The sequence below is a fragment of the Nicotiana sylvestris genome, chromosome 8 (assembly GCF_000393655.2).
Source record: "Nicotiana sylvestris chromosome 8, ASM39365v2, whole genome shotgun sequence".
NCBI lineage: Eukaryota > Viridiplantae > Streptophyta > Magnoliopsida > Solanales > Solanaceae > Nicotiana > Nicotiana sylvestris.
Genome location: NC_091064.1, coordinates 30,204,336 through 30,229,574, shown reverse-complemented (window position 1 = coordinate 30,229,574; position 25,239 = coordinate 30,204,336). Strand labels below are relative to the sequence as shown.

Genomic DNA, 25,239 nt, shown 5'->3' with positions numbered 1-25,239 from the left:
AGAACCAGTTCCAAGTGTCTATCTTTTACTCTAGTTCAAATAGTAGGTGATTTTACATTGTACCTTTCAACTTTTATAGAAGCAATTGTATTAAGTACTTAAAGTTTTCAAGTTAGATTTAACTTGAAGTTGTCGCAAAAGTTGAGGCTCTGTGCCACAGCGGGATTAGAGTTAATCCTAGGTTTAAAAAAAAGTTTTTGTAAATGCAGATTTTGGCTCAGTGATTTTAGTGGAGAGTTTGGGAAAATCCTACTGGAAAATAGGTCGTGATTTTTTCACCTTTTGATCCAGGTGTTTTCCACGTAAAAATCTCTGTGTTTTTTATTTTCTGTACTTATTATTCCGCAACAGTAGTAGTTGGAACACATAGAAGAATCATGTCCTTCTATAATCAAGTTAAGCAAAAATTGGGTACCATACAAATCACCCCCTCTTGTGTTATTGAAGTCTAAAATATCAATTGGTATCAGAGCGGGTTATCCTTAAAGAGGCTAACACCTTAGGAACAGATCAAGATGAGTGCACCACCTGGAAATTGGGAAGGGAAATCCACTGCTAGGCCCCCACTCTTTAATGGACGGTACTATTCCTGGTGGAAGAACATGATGAGAGACCACATCATAGGAAAAGACTATGAACTCTGGGACATAGTTACTGATTGTCCCCTGGCTATTACAAAGAAGAATGCTGAAGGAGTGGACGTGCCAAAAACAAGAGCTGACTGTACTGTTGACGATTTGAAGAAATGGGAAAATAATGCCAAGGCCAAGAAATGGCTTGTGTGTGGACTAGGTCCAGATGAGTACAACAAGATTAAAAGTTGTACCACTGCTAAGGAGATATGGGACATTCTACAAGTGGTCCATGAAGGTACTCCTCAAGTAAAGAGATCAAGAGGAACACTGCTATATTCTCAATATAAGAATTATACCATGAATGAAGGAGAAACTTTCCAAGAGATGTACACAAGGTTCACAACACTAACAAATGAACTTAAGTCTCTTGGAAGAATTATCCTTGAAGAAGACAAGGTTGAGAAAATCTTGACTAGGGTCTTGCTAGTAACTTGGGAAAGAAAAATCACGGCTATTCAGGAATCAAAGAACATTGCTACTCTTAAGTTGGATGAGCTGATTGGAAATCTCACTACCTATGAACTGAGAAGGCAAACCATGAAGATGGATGCACCCAAGAAGGAAAGAAGCATGGCTCTCAGAATAGCTGAAGGTGCAAACTTAGAGGATGATGAAATGGCTATGATCACAAGGGATTTCAAGAAGTATCTAATGAAAGGAAAGGGTTCTTTAAGAGGTGAAACCTTCAACAAACTAAGGGCTCCTGAAAAACAAACCAACGAGGGATGCTACAAATGTGGTAAGACTGACCACATGATCAAGAATTGTCCCCAGTGGGGAATTGAATGGAAGAAGGAAAGGACTGAACGAAGAAACAGGAAGAAGGAACAGGTTCAACCACTAAGGAACAAAGGATCAACAAAGTCTATGGTTGCTGCTTGGGGAGAAACATCAAATGAGGATTCAGAAGATGAAGCTGGAGATGAACAAGCATTTATGGCCATTAGAGAATCAGACGATGAACAAGAGGTAAGTGTTATTCATCTCAAAGACATGATTAAATTTTTGTCTAAAGAAAGGCTATCTAAATTATTTCTAGACTTCATTGATGAGTCTGAGGTCATAAACAATGAGAAGGAATGACTGTCTAGGGAATGTGTGATCCTAAAAGCCAAGTGCAAAAATCTGGAATTTAGGGCTAGTGAAAGTGATAGTAAAAATGTTGAGTTGAAGAACCAGGTTCTTGAACTTACCAGTGTCTTAGAACTTAGATCTGGAAATTTAAAACTGAAATGAGGAATAGTTAAGAAGAAAACTGATCACACACATCTCACCTTAGAAGAAAATGTAGGAAAAATGAAAGATGAGTTGTTCAAGAAAGATGAGCAGATAAGAGTCCTAAAAGAAGATCTAGGCAAGGTGAAACATGAACTAGATAGAACTTGCAAATGGAATAAGTCCTCTGATGCATTATCCTGGCTACAAGAGCACCACAGTAGCAACAAGAGAGGACTTGGCTATGAGACCCCAGCACCTAAGTGGGATCCTAAAAGCAAATACATCACACTTCCTGAAAACAAAATATGCACACACTGTGGCAAGACTGGTCATTACAAAAGTGAATGTAATGTAAAAGAAAAGGACAGTCAAAAGAACAAAACCTTTGTTCAAGAGAAAAATAGGCTACCTGAATGGGCCAAAAGGAATTTAATTCACCCCTTTGCCTATAGAAAGGGACCCAAACTAGTTTGAGTTCCTAAGACTAATCCCTGATTTCGTTTTGTAGGTCCAAGTGAAGGGAAATAGCTAAATATGGTACATGGATAGTGGTTGCTCCAAGCATATGACTGGAAGTAAGAACCAGTTCCTTTCACGTGAGGACCTAAAATGAGGTAATGTCTCCTTTGGAAATAGGAAGAAAGCTGAAATCATTGGGGTTGGAAAGATAGGTAAGACAGACTCACATTCCATTGAGAATGTCTACTTGATAGATGGCTTGAAATATAGCCTAATCAGTGTATCAAAACTATGTGACAGAGGTAACCTGGTAGCATTCACCTCTACCAAATATTTTAAGATTAATCTTACCACTAACAAGATTGTTTTGCAGGTGTTAGAGACTGTGCGTCCACCAGACTGTATATAGAACCTGGTTTTCTATATGTTTCCTCTGAAAGTACTGATGGACCAAACTGTATAGCAATCTAGTCCTATATCAGTTTGGTACAGTGCTAAGTTTGTATGAGTCCACCAAATAGTAGAGTACCTGGTCCTTTATCGGGTTCTACAGTGAATGCTAGTAAAGCTGAATGCAAATAAGGCCGAGGATTTTTACGTGGAAAAATCCCACACAAGGGGATCAAAAAACCACGACCTACACCTGTAGGCTTTTAACTTCACTAACTTGCAATCTCCCTATTACAAGCCACTTTACAATAACCCTATTGTAAAGACTTCAATTAGCTTGTGATGCTCTCATCACAAGCCACTCTATAACTATCCTAGTCACAAAGAATTTGACTAACTTGTGGTATTTCCACCACAAGCCACTTTGTCACACTACAGTTACAAAGGCTTTGACTAACTTGTGATGTTTCCACCATAAGCCACTTGTCACACTATGGTTACAAAGGCTTTTTCTTATGACTCAACCTAATCAATACTTCTAAGAAAACTGGATAGGAGTTACAATGAAGAACAAATATCAAATACTCTACAAACCTAAGGACTTAAGATATCTTCGATCTTGGAACAAATCCTTGAGGTTGCATTAGCTTTTTTCTTGAGAGAGGTTCTTGAACACTTGAGAGAATATTTTCCTTTTTGATTTTGCAAGCATTGAACCATAATCTTGTGCCTTGCATGAGGTTTATACTACACAAGATATTACTTAGTGATGTCAATTCACAATGGTGATGTCCAATCTCAATGGAAAGTGACTGTTGCACTGTCTGTTGCTCTGTCTACTTTCCAACTGTAGTTGACTTTGTACTTCTGTCAGAGAACCCTAAGGGACCAGGTCCCTGTTGTGTTCCTCTTTTTACAGTTGCGGATAGTCACTCAATTGTGTTCCGGCTATATAGTTGACTTGTACTTCTGTTAGGGGAGCACCAAGGGATCAGGTTCCTGATCTAGTACTTGTGCACACTCCCCAGATTGTCTTGAGTTGATAACTTGATTCATTGTACTTTAGTTGACCAAAGAATAAGTGGGCGCTGGAAACAGTGCAGTGTGGCAGAATCTTCATTTCCAGCTGTGTCCAATTGACTTTGTACTACCATGAGGAACCCACAAGAGTATCAGGTCCTTGTCTGGGTTCCTACCTCTTAAAGCTGTAGCAAGTTTACATTTGGCTAGAATCCGTTAGTTGCAGTGAAATCCAGTTGAGTCAGGTTCCCTATCTGGTTCTTGATATTAAGTTTGTTATATCATCAAAACACAAGGCAAAGATATTGAAAACCTATCAATTTCCCCCCTTTTTGATGACGACAAACTTAGAATTGATATTCCCCCTGAGAACCAGATCTCCACATTGTCCCCCCTACGAATCAGCCATATTCCTCACGAGAACTGAACCTAAGGAACTGATCACAACTGGTTCCTCAAGATTGTTTGGCAAATCATCAAAACTCAAAGTACCATAGCTTATCAATTTCCCCCTTTTTGATGAATGACAAACCCATAATTATTCCCCTTGAGAATCAGGTTCCTTATCTGCACTAATCACATCCGATCTGTACCCAGTATGTTGAGACCTAGATTTATTCCCCCTTGAGAATGAGGTTACTTATCTGCACTGATCACATCCGGTCCGTACCCAGTATGTTGAGAACGTTTGTCATCATCAAAATATGACATAGAGTAACTTAGATCAATTTCCCCTTTTTTAATAATGATAAACCTAAAATTATTATTCCTCTTGAGAACTATATTCCTCACATGTTTCCATGTGGATCAGACCTATAATCAACATATTATCAACACGTTCCCCCTGCGAAGCAGAACCATCTTTCATGCACAACACATATATCAATTCGATTCTGTTCCTCCCCCATGTGGACACCTATATTACTTCCCCCTTTTGGCATCATCGAAAAGAATAATAGAAGAAGTACCACCAAAAAGAAGTTCAGCAACATTAACTCAGGCCACTTGGGCAACACAACATAAATAATAACAAAAACAACAAGTGAATGTCAATGCACAAAATAGAGTGATTGCCCATAGTGGAGTAATTATAATAAAAGCATAGTACCTTCAACAATACATAATATGACAATTTAAACCACTTAACATCAAATATAGGGATCAAAAGAGGATAAGAATTCAAGGGAATTTGGAAGGAGTGAAAGACACGGATCACTGGGCAGGAGGAAAAGTAAGGGGCTAAGGCCATGATGAGTTTGTCCATTCGTTCATTTACTCTCCTTTTATCAATGATCATTTTATCTCTCAGTTACTCTACCTGTTTCCTCAATCTTTCATTCTCACCCTTCAACTTAGCATTCTATTCTGTCAAAAAGTCCTCGAGGACCAGGTTCTCAACCTATCTGAGTATGTTGAGCCATCAATCAGATCACCAAGAATCTCCCCAAGCTTTGTCTCATCAAGATCAGACTCAGTCCTATGCACATATAGCATCATAGTATCACATAAAACATAGAAGTGTTTACTTCTTCTTCAGAAACATTGGGACTTGTAGGAACAAAAAGGTGATTCCAATTTTTGGAACTCAACAATGTCGAGAAGTTCCTCCATTTTTCAGCGGTATTAGAGTCAACACTCTTCCTTATAGCACCTTTTGAGACTTCAACGTCTTCTCCCTCCAAACCTAACAGCTCAACCTTTTTCTTCTGTAATGAACCAGGTTCCTCCCTTACACTACCCTTTCTATCCCTGAGCAGCCATGTCTCCCTCTTCATCTTCTCAATCTGTTTACCTTTATCATCTGCTGCATCTTTCTCAGCCAACTTTCTTTTCTCCATTTTTTTAATTTTAATTCTTTCTCACAAAAGGAGATTTTATTTCACTTCATTCTCTATTTTCCACAGTCACCACATCAGTAGGTTACACCACTTCATCATCAATCAGCCTACTTTTCTCAATCCTCTTTACTGGAACAGAAGTTCGTTTAAACACATAACTCAAAGAGAAAGAGATCATCATTAAAATTGACTTCATGAGAAGGACTTGTGGGATTAGGTCCCTAATTTAGTCCTCACATTTACCACTTTCTCTATCCTTCAAGACTTCCACAAATCCAACCACAACTTCAGCCTCACGCTCTAGAATATTAGATCTACCATGTTCCCTTTCAGTTAATCTTTTATCAAAATCTACCAAAGACTTATTGGGGTTTTGATTCTGATGGAGTTAGGTTTTTGTTTTGGAAAGTGAGAGAGTTGGGTTCACTCCTGGAATATTTTGAAAGAATGATTATTTTGAGACAAGGTTGATTTTGGTTTTGAAGAAAAAGAATAGATTTTATTTGGGTGTAAGATAGAAAAGTTCCTTTTTGGGGTAGCGGGTCAGTTCAGAAAGGTTTAACATTTTGGACTTCAAAAGGTAGAATGAGAGGAAGGATAAAGGCAGAAACAAATTAATTGCATATCACTTCAGTAGCTAAAAAGGCATATAAGTAATGAAGAGACTACAAACTTGAGTCATAGGAACCAGGTTCCTTGACGGTTTTTGAAAATTTTGAGCAAAGACTCCTAGAAGTGCAAAGTCACTCTTACTTATTTTTGTCCTGAAACTGCCGTATGTGTATACGTGTAATAGTATAGATTTGAGTTAGATATCACCGAAAAACACTATTTAGAATTGTACCTTTCCTTCTTAACATAGCCAATCATCGAGGGACCAGGTTCCTCTATGCCATTTTGGAGATTCTACCGCATCTCCTTCATCCTTCTGCTTGACTTGACTCATCAAATCAGTCTTTCCATTTGCAATATCTATAGCTTTACCAGGAGCATTTGTGAATTCTCCATCTTTATCTGTTTGGTTTTGTGACCCTTTTTCCATCATTGTTGAGAACAAAACATTTGCATCCAAAGGCTCTCAGGTAGGTCAACTTGGCTTTTCTCCCATTGAGCAGTTCATAGAGAGACTTCTTGAGGAGGGACCTGATCATGCATTTGTTAAGTAGCAAGCAGTGTTGACTGCTTCAGCCCATGAACCAGGTCCTCCATAACCAACTTGTTCAACAAGTAGAAACTCACATGCCCAGTCATCTTCACCTTAATTCAGCATCATCATTAATGACACTTAGGCATGTTAGATCACCACCATGCTACGACTTAAATTCAGCATTGTAGACATTCTTGTATCTTTTGGCCACAACACCACCTCACTAGTCACAAGATTTGTGACTGTGCATATCTTGGACAAGAATTCCACTTTATTTCCCTTGTCACATATATGAGAAACACTCAAGAGACTTTACTTTAGGCCATTGATAGAGTGCACGTTTTCAGTTGAGTGAGTGAGTGACATCCCAATCCTTTCTACTTCTAGAGTGTACCCCTTTTAGTTATTTCCAAAGGGTACACTCTCTCCTTGCAGGGCCTTAAGTGAAAGGAGTTCATTTGTACTTCCAGTCATATGCTCTAAGCAGCCGCTATCCATGTACCATTGTAGGTTGCTCCCTTTCATTGTTCCATGCACTAGAAAATCAAGAGTTAGATTTAGGAACCCAAACAAGTTTGGGTCCCTTGTAATGATAGAACGGGTGGATCAGACTTCTTTTTGCCCATGCAGGCAACAAATATTTTCTTTTCTGGGAACCATGTTCCTCATCAATATGCCTCTTTTCAACAAAAACTTTATTGTTCAGCAACAACTGAATTTTAACTTTATAGGAGTCCTTGCAATGAGAAAAGAGGTGAATAAGGGTTATTTTGGTCCAAGTAGGCATTATACGTTTTTTGCGTGAAGGACCAGGTTCCGTAGCAGCAGTTACTTTTTCAGCAAAAACCTTATTTTTCTGCAACGACTGAATTCTGACCTTACAATTTTCTTTAAAGTGTCTAGTATTGCCACAGTGAGTGCAAAGACAATTGTCAGGTACAGTGACGTACTTGCTATAAGGGTTGTAGGGAATCTTTTCCCTTTGGAACTTGATTCCCTGCCTGTTTCCCCCATTGTTTATGTACAAGGTAGTGATAGCATCAGAGGACCAGGTCCACTTAAGTGATTTTTCAAGATCACTTTTCACTCTTCCTAGTTCTTCCTGAAGTTGTTTCTTTCTCTCAAGCTCAGTGCACAGACTAGACTTCACTGACTTCAACTCACTTTCAAGCTTAATGTGTGCCTCACTTGCAGCTTCCTTTCCCTTTTCAGAATTCTCAGGCCTACTTTTCATTTTAAGTTCCCCAATTGTTCCCTTTAAGTTTACAACTACCGCCAATAGGTCATCTCTCTCGTGCTCAATGTTAGCATTAGTCTCAGTTAAAAACTTCTTTTATTTCTTCATACTCTCAATGGTTTCCTCTAAGTCTACAATGGAAACTCTCATATAATCCCTCTCTTGTTCAATGCCACCAATTTCTTCCATTAAAGAATTCTTCTCATTAATAAGGTTGTGAAAGGCATCAATCAACATATTTGCTAAGGACATAAATTTTTTCTTAGAGTAAGTTTTCAAATTTCTTTGAACATCAAGAAAACTTACCTCATCTTCCTCTTTGTCCTTATCATCATCATCACATTTGGTCATGAGTGCAAAAATTGACTCATATTTTGAAGATCTGTTTCTCTTGAAGTTCTTGGAGAATTATTGCTTCAAGAGAGGACAATGTTTCATGAAGTGTCCACCCTTTCTGCACTTGTAGCAAAGATCATCGTTCTTTGATTTGTTAGAGCTGTCCCTTTTTACCACTTCTCCATTTCTTCTGATCATCTTCTGAAACCTTTTGGTTAAGTAAGCTATGTAACTGTCTTTCTCACTCGAATCATTGTTAGAAGCTTTAAGTACCCGATACTTTTCCTTCTTTGGTTTTCTCCTTTCAAGAGTTGGTGGAGCAGACATGAGGATCCTTCCTAGGTGTTAGCCTGATAGGAAGAACCTACTCTGATACCACTTGTTAGAGACTGTGCGTCCACCAGACTGTATAGAGAACCGGGTTCTCTATGTGTTTCCTCTGAAAGTACTGATGAACCAAACTATATAACGATCTGGTCCTATATCAGTTTGGTACAATGATAAGTTTGTGTGAGTCCACCAAATAGTAGAGTACCTGGTTCCTTATCTGGTTCTGCAGTGAATGCTAGTAAAGCTGAATGTAAATAAGGTTGAGAATTTTTACGTGGAAAAATCCCAAACAAGGGGATCAAAAAACCACGACCTACACCTGTAGGCTTTTACTTCACTAACTTGCAATCTCCTTATTACAAGCCACTTTACAACTATCATAGTTACAAAGAATTTGACTAACTTGTGGTATTTCCTCCACAAAGCACTTTGTCACACTACGGTTACAAAGGCTTTGACTAACTTGTGATGTTTCCACCACAAGCCACTTGTCACACTATGGTTACAAAGGCTTTTTCTTATGACTCAACCTAATCAATGCTTCTAAGAAAGTTGGATAGGAGTTACAATGAAGAACAAATTACAAAGACTCTACAAACCTAAGGACTTAAGATATCTTCGATCTTGGATCAGGTCCTTGAGGTTGCAACAGCTTTGTTCTTGAGAGAGGTTCTTGAACACTTGAGAGAATATTTTCCTTTTTGATTTTGCAAGCATTGAACTAGAATCTTGTGCCTTGCATGAGGTTTATACTACACAAGATATTACCTTAGTGATGTCAATTCACAATGGTGATGTCCAATCTTAATGGAAAGTGACTGTTGCACTGTCTGTTGCTCTATCTGTTGTACTGTTGTAGGCAGTGACTTTCTGCAGTTGCTTTCCAGCTGTAGTTGACTTTGTACTTCTGTCAGAGAACCCTAAGGGACCAGGTCCCTGTTGTGTTCCTCTTTGTGCAGTTGCAGACAGTCACTCGGTTGTGTTCCAGCTGTATAGTTGACTTGTACTTCTATTAGGAGAGCACTAAGGGATCAGGTTCCTGATATGGTACTTGTGCACACTGCCTAGATTATATTGAGTTGAGTAACTTGAATCATTGTACTTTAGTTGACCGGAGAATGAGTGGGCACTGGAAGCAGTGCAGTACGGCAGAATCTTCATTTCCAGTTGTGTCCAATTGACTTTGTACTGTCGTGAGGAACCCACAAGAGTATCAGGTCCTTGTCTGGGTTCCTACCTCCTGAAGTTGTAGCAAGTTCACATTTGGCTGGAATCCGTTAGTTGCAGTGAAATCCAAGTGAGTCAGGTTCCCTATCTGGTTCTTGGCATTAAGTTTGTTAGATCATCGAAACAAAAGGCAAAGATATTGAAAACCTATCAATTTTCCCCTTTTTGATGATGACAAACGTAGAATTGATATTCCCCTTGAGAACCATATCTCTACATTGTTCCCCCTACGAATCAGCCATATTCCTCATGAGAGCCGAACCTAAGGAATTGATCACAACTCGTTCCTCAAGACTGTTTGGCAAATCATCAAAACTCAAAGTACCATAGCTTTTCAATAGGGAAAAATAGTTAACAATATTTACATTGTAGATTTGTCCACTCTTTCTGAAAATGAACTCACTTGCATGAGTGTGTTGGACAATGATCCCCTTCTGTGGCACAAAAGACTTGGTCATGCAAGTCTGAATCAACTCAACAAATTAGTCTCCAAGGAACTGGTGGTAGGATTACCTAACATCAAGTTCAAGGAAGACATAGTTTGTGAGGCCTGTGCAAGGGGGAAGCAGGTAAGATCATCTTTTAAAAGCAAGAAAATGGTAAGCACAACCAGGATGATAGAATTGGTTCATATGGATCTCTGTGGTCCAATGGGAACATTGAGCAGAGGTGGTAAGAAATATGTGATGGTACTAGTTGATGATTATTCTAGGTTTACTTGGGTATTGTTTTAACATCTAAGGATGAAGCATTTGGCATATTTACTGCCTTTGTTAGAAAAACTCAGAAACAACTAGGTAATCAACTTGCATCAATTAGGTCTGATCATAGAACTAAATTTGAAAATGCTAAGTTTGCTAAATTTTGTGATGAGCATGGTATAGATCATAATTTCTCTGCCCCTAGGACTCCTCAGCAAAATGGAGTAGTTAAAAGAAAGAATAGGACTCTTGAAGATATAGTCAGGACTATGCTTCTTTCTAATAAACTGCCCCATAACTTCTGGGCAGAGGCTGTAAATACTTCATGTTACATCATTAATAGATGTATGACTAGACATCTTGTAGAGAAGACTCCTTATGAGTTACTTAAAGGGAGAAAACCAAATATATCCCATCTTAGGGCATTTGGATGCAAGTGTTTTGTGCACAATAATGGAAAGGATTCCCTAGGTAAGTTTGATCCCAAAAGTGATGAGGGAGTATTCTTGGGATATTCTTCACATAGTAAAGCTTATAAAGTGTACAACAAAAGAACTTTGTGTGTAGAAGAAAGTAAATGTATTTTTTGACAAAACTAACATTCTTTCTGAGAGACAGGAACATGAAGATTAAGCTATTGGGCTGGTAAAAGAATTGAGTGAAATCACAGCTCAACCTGAAGATGCACCAAAAGAAGGAACAGGTAATGGAACATGTTCCTCCATCCAGGGCACCTGACAGGGAGAACTAAACAAAGAAGAACTGAAACCAATCCCCTAATGGAACTTGTCAATGAGCCTGTTCCTCAGCAACAGACCATAGGAGAAACATCAAACAAAAACCAATTGGTTGTGAAACCTTATAAGTATCAAAGTTCTCATCCCATTGAGAATATAATTACTGATCCAACATCTGGAGTTAAAATTAGATCACAATTAAAGAATTTGTGTGCTTTTGATGCTTTTTTATCTCTTATTGAACCTAAAAATGTTGTTGAGGCTTTGCAAGATGCAGATTGGGTAAATACAATGCAAGATGAACTCAATTAGTTTGAAAGAAGTCAAGTTTGGCATCTAGTTCCAAGACCCAATGATAGATCAGTAATTGACACTAAATGTGTCTTCAGAAACAAGCTTGATGAAGATGGAACAGTTACAAAGAATAAGGCAAGGCTGGTGGTCCAAGGTCATAGCTAAGAGGAGGGCATAGATTATGATGAGACCTTTGCTCCAGTTGCAAGGCTGGAGGCAATAAGACTCCTCATAGCCTTTGCAACACACATGGAATTTACTCTTCATCAGATGGATGTCAAAAGTGCCTTCCTAAATGGCTAACAAAAAAAAGAAGTGTTTGTCAAACAACCTCCAGGGTTTGAGATAAAGGAGTGTCCGAAACATGTGTACAAATTAGACAAAGCTTTCTATGGACTCAAGCGGGCTCCTAGAGCATGGTATGAACGACTGTCCAAATTCCCGCTTGAACATGGCTACAAGAGAGGTAAAATTGATAGTACTCTACTCATGAGGGAAAAAGGTAAGGATTTTCTTGTAGCATAAATATATATTGATGACATAATTTTTGGGGCAACCACTGACAAACTGAGTAAGGAATTTTCCAAATTAATGGGGAGTGAATTTGAAATGAGTATGATAGGTGAGCTTAACTTTTTCTTAGGCTTACATATCAAACAAACCCCAAATAGAACCATGACAATTAGCAAAAATATGCAAAGAAGTTGATTAGGAAGTTTAAAATGGATGAATCAAAAGAAATAAACACACCCATTGCAATAGCTACTAAATTAGATATAGATGAACCTGGTTCATCTGTTGATCAGAAGTTGTATAGGGGTATGATTGGCTCACTTTTGTATCTTACTACTAGCAGACCTGACATAGTTTTCAGTGTAGGGCTTTGTGCTTGTTTTCAAGAAAATCTTAAGGAATTCCATTTGACTGTTGTCAAGAGGATACAGAGATATTTGAAAGGCACTACTGATCTTTTTCTTTGGTACCCTAAAAGTAGCAACTTTAATCTAGTAGGATATGCTGATGCTGACTATGCAGGTTTCCTTGTGGATAGGAAAAACACCTCAAGTATGGCTCATTTTCTTGGTTCATGTCTGGTATCATGGGCCACTAAAAAGCAGAATTCAGTGGCCTTATCCACTGCCGAGGCTGAATATGTTGATACTGCCTCTTGTTGTGCTTAACTGTTGTGGATCAAACAACAACTAATAGATTTTGGCATTGAAGTTGGTTGCATCCCTATCTTTTGTGATAACACTAGTGCTATAAGTATGACAAAGAACCCAGTTCATCATAAGAGGACTAAGCACATAGATGTTAGACATCACTTCTCAAGGGACAACTATGAGAAAAGATTGATTACTATAGAATTTTGTGCTATTGATAAGCAAATTGCTGACATATTTACTAAAGCACTGAGTAGAGAAATCTTTGAAAGAAACATGTTGGAATTAGGGATGATTAAGATCACCTAATGGGACCAGCTTAGAATGTACACTAAAAAATGAGGAAAAAAATTGAAAAAAAAAATTTGTTTAGGAAATCTGGAACTTGTGTAAATACGTAGATTAATTTTTAATCAGTTTCATACTGTAAATAGTATACTCCCGTGACATGTGTAGATATGAGTCACTAATCTCTAACAAATTTTCTCTATTATGGTAAATTGAGGCATGATCAAGAGAATTCTAAATGAAGAACCTGGTCCATCAGTATTGGTCATCTGACAAATGAGGTATGTTTTCTATACTTTGCACAATTAGAAATATAAATATTTAAATCATGAGCAGAGTCCTACCTATGTTCAAAAAGATCAAAAATTCCTACCTGTTTACTTTTTGAACTAGTTCTGTATCTACTAGAATTCTCACCACATAAAATGCCTAAAATCTAGGGAAACTTAATCATTCTTTCAACCTGAAATTTTAGGTTGATTAGACCTCTAATTGACTGCTAAAAGCTACCGTTAGTCATTAAATAGGTCTATTTCTTTAAATACCCATCATCACCCTCTGCCACCCTCACTATTCCAAACCGTCAAAAATCTATTTCACTCTCAATTGTTCTCTCTTCCAAAAGCCTAAGTCACAAACTCTCTCAAGAAGTCAGTAACAATGTCGAACCCTCAAGATAATCTAGGCATGCCTCCACCACCCTCCCCTTCTGGTTCCTCCATACCACCTCCACCCAGTACAACCACTCAACCTAGGAGAAGGCGAGTAAAAATGTTTGCTCGGAAAACAGTGGCAACTGGTGCTCTTTCAAAGAAATTGAATGAGAAATTGAAGTCAAGCCAAGCCCAAGAGTCTAAGAACTTAGAAAATTCGTTCAAATCGACGAGTAAGGGGGAAGGAACTGGGTCTTCTGACTTTGAGAATGCTCAAAACTCCCCTTTTAAGGTAAGTTCTACTTTGGCTGAAAATTTAGAAAATAGGTTTGTTTTGGTTGGGTCTGTCAGGAATGTGAAATTGCCTGAATTGGGAAGAAGAGGAGGTAAAAAGAAAGATGAAAAAGAAAAAGAGAGAGAGGGTGTATGTGTTGATGTAAGGGGAAAAGGGGAAGGAGTGGCTGGTTCTTCACCCACTTCTGAATTGATGGTACCAGCTATCTGTGGGGTTGAACATGCAACTGGGGAAAAAAGTGGCAAGAAGTCAGGGGAAGCGGTTCAGGGGAGGCTGCTAAAGGGTTGGTTAATCTAAGTTCACAGGCAGATGAACCTGGTTCATCTATTGAGGAGATCCTAGCAGACCTTCTGATGAAAGCAGGTTCTAGTTATGATCAAAAGAAAATGAGAACTCCAACACCAAAATTCCCCAGTACTACAAAACCTTCAAAGAAATGAAAGGCTTCCTCCCCAACAACTACTGAAATTCCCTTGCCAAAGGGAAGAGACACAAGGAGTAGGGTGAAACATAGTGAGAGTGAACTACAAAAGGCATTGGCTGAAAGTAAGAAGAAGAGGATGGATAAAGGAAAATGTAAGGTTGCAGAGTCCTCTGAAGCTGTTGATGTTGAGGAGATGGAACAGGTCCATCAGGAGGACCATACAACAATGGAGGTTCAGACCCCCATGCCCAAAAAGACCAAGACTTCCTCCAAGAAGTCTTCATCTGTGTCTAAGGCTGCTAAACCTTCATTAGCCAAGAGGACAAGGCCTGCAGTGAAAAGCAAACAAGTTAGAGTTTCTGAAAATGAAGAATGGAGTGGTGAAGAAGAAAGTGAGTCTGATGGTGAACAAGATAAGCTGGCCAAGTTTGGCAAAAGAAAAATTTTGAAGGGAAGATTGCTGAAAGACTTAGTGGAGCCAGGAATGGTTCGTTTGGTTGATGCCCTAGCTGTTCGGGGATGGAAGAACATGGTCCTTCAGATGGATGGAAGGCTAGCCAGGAATGAGATCATTGAATTCATAGTAAATGCTGAGGTCAAAGATGGCAGAGTCACCAGCCAAGTAAAAGGAGTTCAAGTGACCTTCGATGCGGAGAAGCTGGGAGAGATTCCTGACATCCCTGCAGAGGGATATGTTGACTACACCAGGCAAAGATGGCCAAGTCTGGATTCCCTTCTTCCTGCCCTTGAAATCACTTGGAGATTCTGTGATGTTGAAGAAGTGAATGAGGCTAAGTTTGTGCACAAGAGTGAAATGAAGCCACATCATGAAGTCCTCTTTGAGTTTGTCAACAAGTACCTACTGCCCAGGCAGTAAAGAAGGCATATTTCTAACTACATGGACTTAGTTCTGATAGAGTGACTTGAAAGTGGAAGGCAAATCAACTGGCCTGCATTCATCATCAAGCTACTAGACAGAGTGATCAATGGCTCCAAAGCCCATGCCACCCCCTATGGATTTATTCTGACTACTGCTCTGGATCGATGCAAGGTGCCTCTGAATAAGTGGGAAATGGCCACAAGCAAGGACTACTTTGGAATTAGTACTCTGATTGCTTGTGACTATCTAGTCAAGGCCATTCCAAATGAACCTGGTTCATCCAAGAAGACACCTATCAACAGTAAAGTCAGGGCTTTAGTTTAGGAAAGTGAGGCCAAGGATGTTGAGATAGCTAGGCTGAAGGCTCGCTTAGCTGAGGTTGAATCTGAGAGGGATGCTCTCAGAACCGAGCTTACCAAGGAAAAGGAGAAGAATGATGGGATTCTTCACAATATGTTGAATCTTCTCCAAGCCCAAAACCCACCCTCTAGCTTCTCCAAGACTTAGGAATACTAGCCTTTATCTTCTGCACCTGTCTAGTATCATTAGTGACCCGGATTAGGGATTTCGCTTTCTTTTTTCTCATGATTTTAATATTTTTGCTTTCTGTTTGTGGATTGTGGTAGCAACATATCTTCTATCAATGATATCTACTATTTTTGCTCTTGTTGACTATTACTATTTCCTTCATAGTTTAAATATGTTTGCCTGATTACTAATGATTAATCCATGATTGCACTTGCAGTTTCCCCAGTGGCCATGAGTAGTTATTAAAATCTGGGACTCACACTTTGTTTATGCAACTTTTCGATGATTCCAAAAGGGGGAAGAGATATTGTGCTTCACATATTCTGAATATGTGATATTTATAACCTAATTAACCTGGTCCTTGATAATAAGTGAATTTTTCTAAACTTTGTATTGATGAATAAGTTGAGTTCTTACAGGGCCTAAATGAGGGAAAAGCACAGAGTTTGTCATCATAAAAAAGGGGGAATTTGTTGGCCCAAGTAAATGTGAAGTTTTGAAGACTGACAAAAGAATTCAGACATGGACCCGGTCCATCTTGTGAAGCACAGTCGTGATCAACCAAAATATGTGAGATGCACGTAAAGAAGATAAATCTAACTTATCAGAAGTAATATCTCCTGATCATGATCGAAAAGGTTTCATATTGGATAAGGAGAAAGACTCCTTACACAAAGAGAACACAGTTTAGGAAAAGGATAGAGTTAGAGTATGAGATCAACTAGAACTCTTCAACTATGGAAGAGTAGCATTTGTATCCTAGTCAATCTCTAATTGCTAACTCCTTAAATATTAGTGTTGTTCTCTTTCAGAGGTAATGCACATAAGAAGAAGTTAAACATGAATTGAGAGCAAAATAGCAAGGCAATTTTGCAAGCAATTTATGTGTGATTCAAGCGTGCAATCCTGAAGCTACTTGAACCAGATAGAAGAACCAGTTCCAATTATCTATTTTTTACTCTAGTTCAATTATAGTAGGTGATTTTACATTGTACCTTTCAGCTTTTAGAGAAGCAATTGAATTAGGTACTTAGAGTTTTCAAGTTAGAGTTAATTTGAAGTTGTCACAACAATTAAGTTTGTGTGCCACAACGAGATTAGACTTAATCCTAGGTTTACAAAAGAACTTTTGTGAATGAAATTTTTGGCTCAGTGATTTTAGTGGAAAGTTTGGGAAAATCCTACTGGAAGATAGGTCGTGGTTTTTTCACCTTTTGAGCCAGGTGTTTTTCACATAAAAATCTCTGTGTTCTTTATTTTTTGTACTTATTATTCTGCAACAGTAGTAGTTGAAATACATAGAAGAACTAGGTCCTTCTATAATCAAGTTAAGCGAAAATTGGGTACCACACAAATCACCCCCCTCCCCCCTTTTTGTGGTATTGAAGTCTAAAACATCAAAAAGAGAGCTCGAATTCGAGCTTTTACACTTAGAAGAAAGAAAAACCCCTCCAGCTAAGCCATCAATCGAAGAGCCACTAAAGTTTGAGCTAAAACGGGTATGCTTTCTTGTGACCTAGTTCAACATTGCCTGTTATTATCTCATCTAGTTTGTTAGATGTGAAGGTATAACAACTTTTGCAAGTTCTAAAAGAGTGCAAGATTGCAATTGGGTGGACTATTGCAGACATAAAGGGTATCAACCTAACATTTTGTATGCATAAAATTCTACTGGAAGATGGGCATAAACATTACAGAGAATATCAAATAAGGATGAAACCCAACGTGAAAGAAGTGATCAAGTGGTTAGATGCGGGAATCATCTTCCCCATCTTTGACAGCAACTGGGTCATCCTAGTTTAGTGTGTGCCAAAGAAGGGTGGAATAATTGTAGTGCAAAATGAGAACAACGAGTTGATCTCAACAAGAACAGTTACAAGATAGTGAATCTATATGGATTACAGAAGTAAGGCCACCCGAAACGACCACTTTTCGTTTCTATTCATTGTTGAGATGCTAGATAGATTGGCGGGGAGGTCCCACTTTTTCTTCTTGGATGGATACTCGGGGTATAACTAGATCTCTATTGCCCTAGAGGATAGAGAGAAAATGCGGTTCACCTATCCGTATGGCATCTATGCTTTTTGGAGAATGTTATTTGGCATATGCAACGCACCCACCATATTCCAAAGGTGCATAATGCCCATCTTTATAGATATGGTAGAGGCAATAATGGAGGTTTTCATGGATGACTTCTCAATGTTGGGGAACTCATTCTATGATTGCCTTATGAACTTGAAAAGAGTATTGAAGAGGTGTATGGAGACTAATCTGGTACTGGACTGGGAAAAGTTCCATTTCATGGTATAAGAAGGTATAGTCTTCGGAAATGCAGTGTCAAGTAAGGGCAGTGAAGTGGACCATGCTAAGGTTGATATAATTGAGAAGTTACCTCAACCCACTTCCGTCAAGGCCATAAAAAGTTTCCTTGGTCACGCCTGTTTGTACAGGCGATTTAAGAAAGCTTTTTCCAAAATTGCTAACCCTTTGTGTAAATTGCTTAAAAAAGATCATCCATTTGTATTTTTTGATGATTGTAGGGTAGCGTTTGAAGAGTTGAATAAGAGACTGGTAACTGCACCAATCGTAGTGGTACACGACTAGGGACAACCTTTTGAGCTGATATGTGATGCAAGAGACTATACTGTGGGAGTAGTTCTAGGGCAGAGAAAAGATAAAGTCATGCATCCAATCTACTATGCAAGTAGAGCCTTGAATGGTGCCCAACTGAATTACACAGTGATAGAGAAAGGGATGCTAGTAGTGGTGTTCGCATTTGATAAATTCAAGTCATACCTGATAAGCTCGAAGGTAATTGTGTATATAAACCATGCTACTCTTAGGTACCTAATTAAGAAGAATGAGTCAAAGCCATGCCTAATTCTATGGGAGCTACTGCTACAAGAGTTCGACCTGGAAATCAATGACCGAAAGGGGACGAAAAACCAAGTTGCTGATCATTTGTCTAGGCTTGAAGGAGCTGAAAAGAGGAGTGAGGTGGAAGAGATTGTGGAGACTTTCCTAGCTGAACAACTTTTAGCCACGAGCCTTGAGGTAGCACCACAGTATGTAGATATTGCAAACTACATGGCAAGCGGTATTGTTCCCTATGACTTGTCCTCTATGCAGAAGAAAAAGTTCTTTCATGATTGTCGCATGTATTTCTGAGATGAACCATATTTGTATTGATAACATGATCCGGAGATGTATTCCCGAGATAGATCAAGCTTCTGTTTTGTGGGCATGTCATACTTTTCCATATGGAGGACATTTTGGAGGAGTAAGGACAGCTACTAAAGTGCTGGAGTCAGGCTTTTATTGGTTGACAATGTTTAAAGATGCACACTTTTGGGTAAAAAGCTATGATGAGTGCCAACAGACGGGGAATATTTCCCATTGGCATGAGATGCCCATGAACCCAATTCAAGTAGTGGGAGTATTTGATGTATGGGGAATTGATTTTATGGGACCATTTGTCAGCTCATATGGAAACAAGTACATACTGGTAGTTGTGGACTATATCTCAAAATGGGTAGAAGCCATGGCACTCCCAACAAATGATGCACATGGAGTTGTTAGTTTTCTAAGAAAAACATATCTTCACCCGATTTGGTACTCCAAGAGAGATCATCAGTGATGGAGGTACCAACTTCTGCAACTGAGCCTTTGCAAAGTTGTTGGAGAAATATGGCGTTCTCTATAAGGTTTCCACTCCGTATCACCCACAAACAAGTGGGAAAGTGGAGGTGTCGAACAGAGAAATCAAGAGTTTTTTTACCAAAACTGAAAATGTTATTCGGACTGAGTAGGTGAGAAAATTAGATGATATAATATGGGCCTACCGCACTGCATTCATAACTCTGATTGGTATGTCACCGTACAAACTGGTGTTTGGAAAGGCATGTCACCTATCGGTGGAGTTAGAGCATAAAGCTTTCTGGGTGCTAAGGTAATTAAATCTGGACTTGGAGGCTACTGGAACGAGTAGAGTCATAGATCTGCATGAACTTGATGAGTTTTGTTACTGTGCTTTTGAGAGTTCAAGGCTATATAAGGAAAGAATAAAGATGATGCATGAAAAAATATTTTTGAGCGAAATTTTAAACTTGGAGATGTGGTATTGTTATACAATTAGAGATTGAAGTTGTTTCGGGGCAAGTTAAAGTCAAGTTGGTCAGGACCATTCCGTATGGTAGAGATGCATCCTGCCGGAGCCGTAGAAATTGCATCAGTAGATGGATCTCGCAAGTTTAGAGTCAATCGGCAAAGGTTGAAACATTACTTGAGCATGGATGAGGAAAAAGTTGTATCGGTGACTCATTTGCAGGAGCCTCAAATGTTGAGTGAACCTTAAGTTCGATTGCATGCGTCATGCCACAATTTTAAATTAGGCACTTCGTTGGAGGCAACCCATTGTAATGTTGTATTTTTCATGCATTGACGTTAACTAACGCGCTCGTTGTGAGGCAACCCAATTCGTAGTTTATCTTAGCTTAACTAGAATTTCTTTTTTGCTTTTAGGCACTAACAAGTTGTAGTTAAGTCTTAGTGTTTGAATAGGTACTGGAGCATGCTGGGAGGTCATAGTGCTTGGAGTCATTCACAACACAGATTGAAACTACGTGCGTATGCTCCAGACCTCGATGTCTACCTTGTGCCACAAATCCTAAAGAATAACAGACCCGATAACAGACCTCGCATCGCCAGGATTCCCAATTGCTACATAGCTCGCGCTGCATATCATATAGCGCAGTGGACCTCGCTACATGCCTCACGTTTCCAGTGCCATCGCGAGGACAGGTAAGTTGTAATATTTTTTCTATTTTTATCCCCACTGGTTTAAAACACCATATACACACATAACTTAATTAAAACACAACACTGAAAGCCCTAATCCCCCCTCTCGCAAAACACAAACTCCATTGAACACACACAAAAACTCCACTACCTGCCCAATTTCCCCATCCCCTCACACACAAATATTTAAAGCCATTCATTCATCCATTCATCCACTCACTAGAAACGTCAATTGAAGAGAAATCGCCCTCCTAAGCATCTATGGTATGGTTTCTAACTCTTTTCTTTTCCAAATTTTGAATTGAGTAAAGTAATAAAATCAAATTACTTTTGGGTATGTTCTTCATAGCAATAATGTGCTTATTTGTCCTAACCCCATAAACCACATAGGAATGGTATTGTTGTTGTGTACAAAAAGTTGTAGCACAAAATTCCTAAGCCGAATTAGGAGGGCGAGGCAATCCCTCATTCCTACAAGAACTTCCATGGCACTAGTGCATGCAACGCGTTTGTCAAAATGCCTCAAAGGAATTCTTTGTCCCATTGGAGCTCGAGTCACTGAGATTGTTATATTAAGTGCTATGGCACCTTGCATCACTTGAAATGTTAAGTGTGGGGTGGCTCACCGGTAGCTATATGCATCGCAATTGTAATAGACATCATTGTGCCATTTCTTGATTCTCATGCTAAAATAAAGAGGTGAAGTCTGAGTAGCCTCAAAATTGTTGAACATCATGCGATGAACTCTTAAGTGTGGGGTCATAAGACCATGTTCTGAATTGATTCAATTCCTATAAGACTGATTGATGTCTACTTGTGTAGGTAGGAATATGCCTCCTAAGAAGGACAACGGTAAAGGAAAGAGCAAAGCCACTGCTCCTACCAAAGCCAAGGCTTCCTCCACACCCCCACCGAAAAAAGAAAAGGAGGGGAAGCCACTACAAGTCAGGGTGAGGGGTTTCATGTAATTGTAGCTATAGCAGCCTCAGCTATATGCAATTACTTGGGAGTTCCGGATGTTCCCCAGGAGCCCCTGGATAACTTGATTGCCCGTCCAACATATCTGGCGTTGAGACACACTCTATTTGGTGCTAATTATGTGGATGCTTGGGTTCGTGACAAGAATACCCAACATCACAGGAAATTTCCAAAGTGGAAAATGAAGCTGGAAGCTCAGGTGTGGTTGAAATTAATTAACACGCGGTTACTACCATGCAACCATGAGACTCTGATTGGCCGTGAAAGGGTCTGCCTGCTATACTTCCTAATGACTGGCCAAAAAGTGAATGTGGGTCAATTGATATGCTACCAGATGTCGCAGGTGAATACAAGCAAGAGAATTGATAAATTGTCCTTCGGTAACATGCTGACTCAGTATCTGAGAAAAGAAGATGTAGAGGAGCAACGAGCTTTTGATGTATTCATTCCACCACCAGCATCCAGGCGAAGGAGGAGAGTGATATGGCCTCACTGACAAGTGGCAAGTGCAATACTCGAGATGACAACTTTATGGCCCATTTATATGGGATGATGGACTTGCAGCTTAGGATTGGAGGTAGGCCGACCACTACAGAGGAGACGTCAATCTTAGAGGAGCGTTTTCCACTCAATGCTCATTCCCAAATCTGGTTGGGCTTGGTGATGGCCAATGACTACCAGAGGATAAGGATGTCAACACGTCAGAGTGTTCCGAGGCCGAGCCAGAGAAATCCAAAGAGGATGATGATGATGATGTTGAGGAGGGAGCAGAGGATAAAGAGTGGACAATTGCAAATGGGGCCTTCGACGATGAAGGCGATGACGATGATTGATCAGGGAGTTGTTCCTACAACCCTACTCTTTTTTTATGAATTTATATATGCACTGAGGACATTGCATGAATTAAGTGTGGTGTGGGAGGTTGTATATTCTCTGTGACTTGTAAATATTAGATAAACTAATTACTTCTTTATTTTTAGCTTCGCCTTTTCTATTTTAGCATTAAAAAAATAAACAAAAAAATTAGTTTAGTATTCTAGCTTTAGTCTTTAATTAATTTTTAGGATTACTTTAGTAGTTAATCTCTTTAAAGAAATATATATATATATATATATATATATATATATATATATATATATACAAAAAAATGAAAAAAATAAAAATATTGAACTTTTCCTGACGATTGACCTCCTTGGCAGTTTTCTTGAGGGACTAAAGTTTAACAAAAAACACAAAAAATTAAAAAACAGAAAAAACCAAAAATATGTGTTTTTATTATTTTAGTTAGTAATAATCCCTCGTGGTTTTTCTTTGTGTGTCGGTTCTTTTTCCATGGGATGTAGTTGAATTGAGTAGTAGTTTTTTTCTTCTTTTAAAGTAGAGTAGGATTTAGGGAATAAAAGGATGGGAAAAATGAGATTTGCTAAGAGCCTTTGACTAGTTTGATAGTAGCATATTTAGGCTCTAGCATGTGTAATACCTTTCCTATGGTTTGAAAATGCTTAAGATGCCTTGTTGATTAGATAATATGTTTATTGATGCCTAGATCTCGTGTTCTTGGCTTGTGTCATTTTGTGCTTGAGGCTTAATATTTTATAGCTCTATGAATACTTGCAATTGTATGAGAATTGGAATGGAACCATCCTTAGTGAGTCATGTGCCATGTGTGGTGAGAATTTTATAGTCCGTGTCATTGCATTAGAGTTTAAAACTTACCCGGCATGTGAGTTGAAGCGAAATTTTAGGTTTTGCTTGGTTTGAAAAATGATTTTAGGCTTTTTATGGTCTTTTTGAACTTAATGCCTACCACAAATAAAATCTCTCCCTAGTCAACCCTTTTGAGCATGTAGACTTTTTATTTGAAAACTCATTACAAGCTTATACCCCTTTGTTCTTAATTATTATTATTTTGATCTTTTTACCTCTTAAAGCACTTTAATTATAAAATGAGCGGTAAAAGAAGTAAGGAGGGAACTTAGGTGGATTTTGAGTGGAATAAATAAAAGAAAGAAATGTGCACTTGTATAGTAAGGATTACACCACTAGCAGGAATGGTAGAGGAAAAAAAGGTTATGGTAGAAAAGAAAGAAAAAAAATGTAGCAAAGAAGAATAAGCATATCTTGTCCTTGCCAGTGAGTATGAATTAAAGTAGTGCTTAATGAAAGAGAAAATATTGTGGGGGTGATATTGTTTGTGAAATTGCAGTTGGGTTGAAGAAAAATGCGCTTAAAATTAATTTTGTAATGTGTTAAAGTGCTTAGGAGGGTTAGTCACTATTCCTTAATTTATCCTACCCGTCCTTTAGCCCACATTACAACCATAAAAGTCCTAATTGATTTTAGATCGAGCAAGCCTACATTAGTAGAGGTTTATATAATGGGCAAGCCTATGTTACTTTGTGCATGCATGTGACTTCTTGTAACGACCCGACCGGTCGTTTTGAGCATTTACACTTTCCTCGCCAGTTCTCGAGCATGAGTAGCCCCATATTATGAATTATGACTTATGTAAATTGTCGATTTTGGTTTTCAAGATAATCAGAATAGATTTGGAAGAACAATTCTTAGCTTGAAGCTTCAAATTTGAAAAGTTTGACCAAGTTTTGACTTTTTAGTATTCGATCTCAGATTTGGATTTTTATGATTTGGTTAGCTGTGTTAGGTGATTTTGTACTTGGGAGCACGTCCGAAATGTATTTTGGAGGTCCGTGGTAGATTTAGGCTTGAATTGGCGAAATTGGAAATTTGGCATTTTCTCGGTCGGCAGTGGAAATTTTGATATCGGGATCGAAATGGAATTCCAGAAATTAGATTAGGTCCATTATGTCATTTGTGACGTGTGTGCAAAATTTCAGGTCATTCTGGTGAGGTTTGATAGACTTTTTGATCGATTGCAGAATTCAGAAGTTTGGAAATCCTTAGGCTTGAATCCGATGGCAATTTGATGTTTTGATGTTATTTTGAGTGTTCCAAAGGTTGGAACAAGTTTGAATGATGTTATGGGATGTGTTGACATGTTTGGTTGAGGTCTCGAGGGCCTCGAGTCTGCTTCGGTTGCTCAGCGTGGCATTTATGATCTTGAGGAGATAGCAGGTTTTCTGGTATTCTGTTGCAGACATTTTTGTTCTTCGCGATCGCGTAGAAGAGTCCGCGATCATGTAGGCTTTGTGGCATAGAGGTGAAATTGTTCAATGGAATCGCGAAGGTCAGAACGCGATCACAGTTGGTTGTGAGGTTATGGTTCGCGAACGCATGGCTAAAGTTGTGTTCACGTAGAAGAGAAAGAGTTGGTGTAAAGTGGTAAGGGTTGTTCTATGTGGTCACGTGGGAGAGACCGTGATCACTTGAGTTAGCAAAGGCAGTGCTTCACAATCACGTGGAGTTTTATGCGATCGCGTATAGTTAAAATGAGGGCCAGTCAATTTTTGTGCTTCGCAATCGCGAGGGTCTTTGCGCGATCGCGATTAAGGAAAATTATCTGGGCAGAATGTATGTAAGGCCATCTTCGCAATTGTTAGCCCATTTTTCACCATTGTTGAGCGGTTTTGATGCTTTTTGAGTGGGATTAAAGAAGGATTCGAAGGGAAACACCTGGAGGTAAGATTTTTGAACTCAATACTCTATTCTATGTGTTCTATGATTACTATTGAGGTGACGCAAATGC

The 25,239-nt window shown here is 38.9% G+C and overlaps 1 protein-coding gene across 1 annotated transcript; it reads left to right on the top strand.

The window, feature by feature from the left end:
* Nucleotides 1-515: 515 nt before the first annotated feature.
* On the top strand, nt 516-1,479 carry LOC138874847 (uncharacterized). Its single transcript, XM_070153633.1, has 2 exons — nt 516-1,120; nt 1,410-1,479. Exons 1-2 carry the CDS (start codon nt 516-518, stop codon nt 1,477-1,479), a joined length of 675 nt encoding a protein of 224 aa, XP_070009734.1.
* Nucleotides 1,480-25,239: the final 23,760 nt, after the last annotated feature.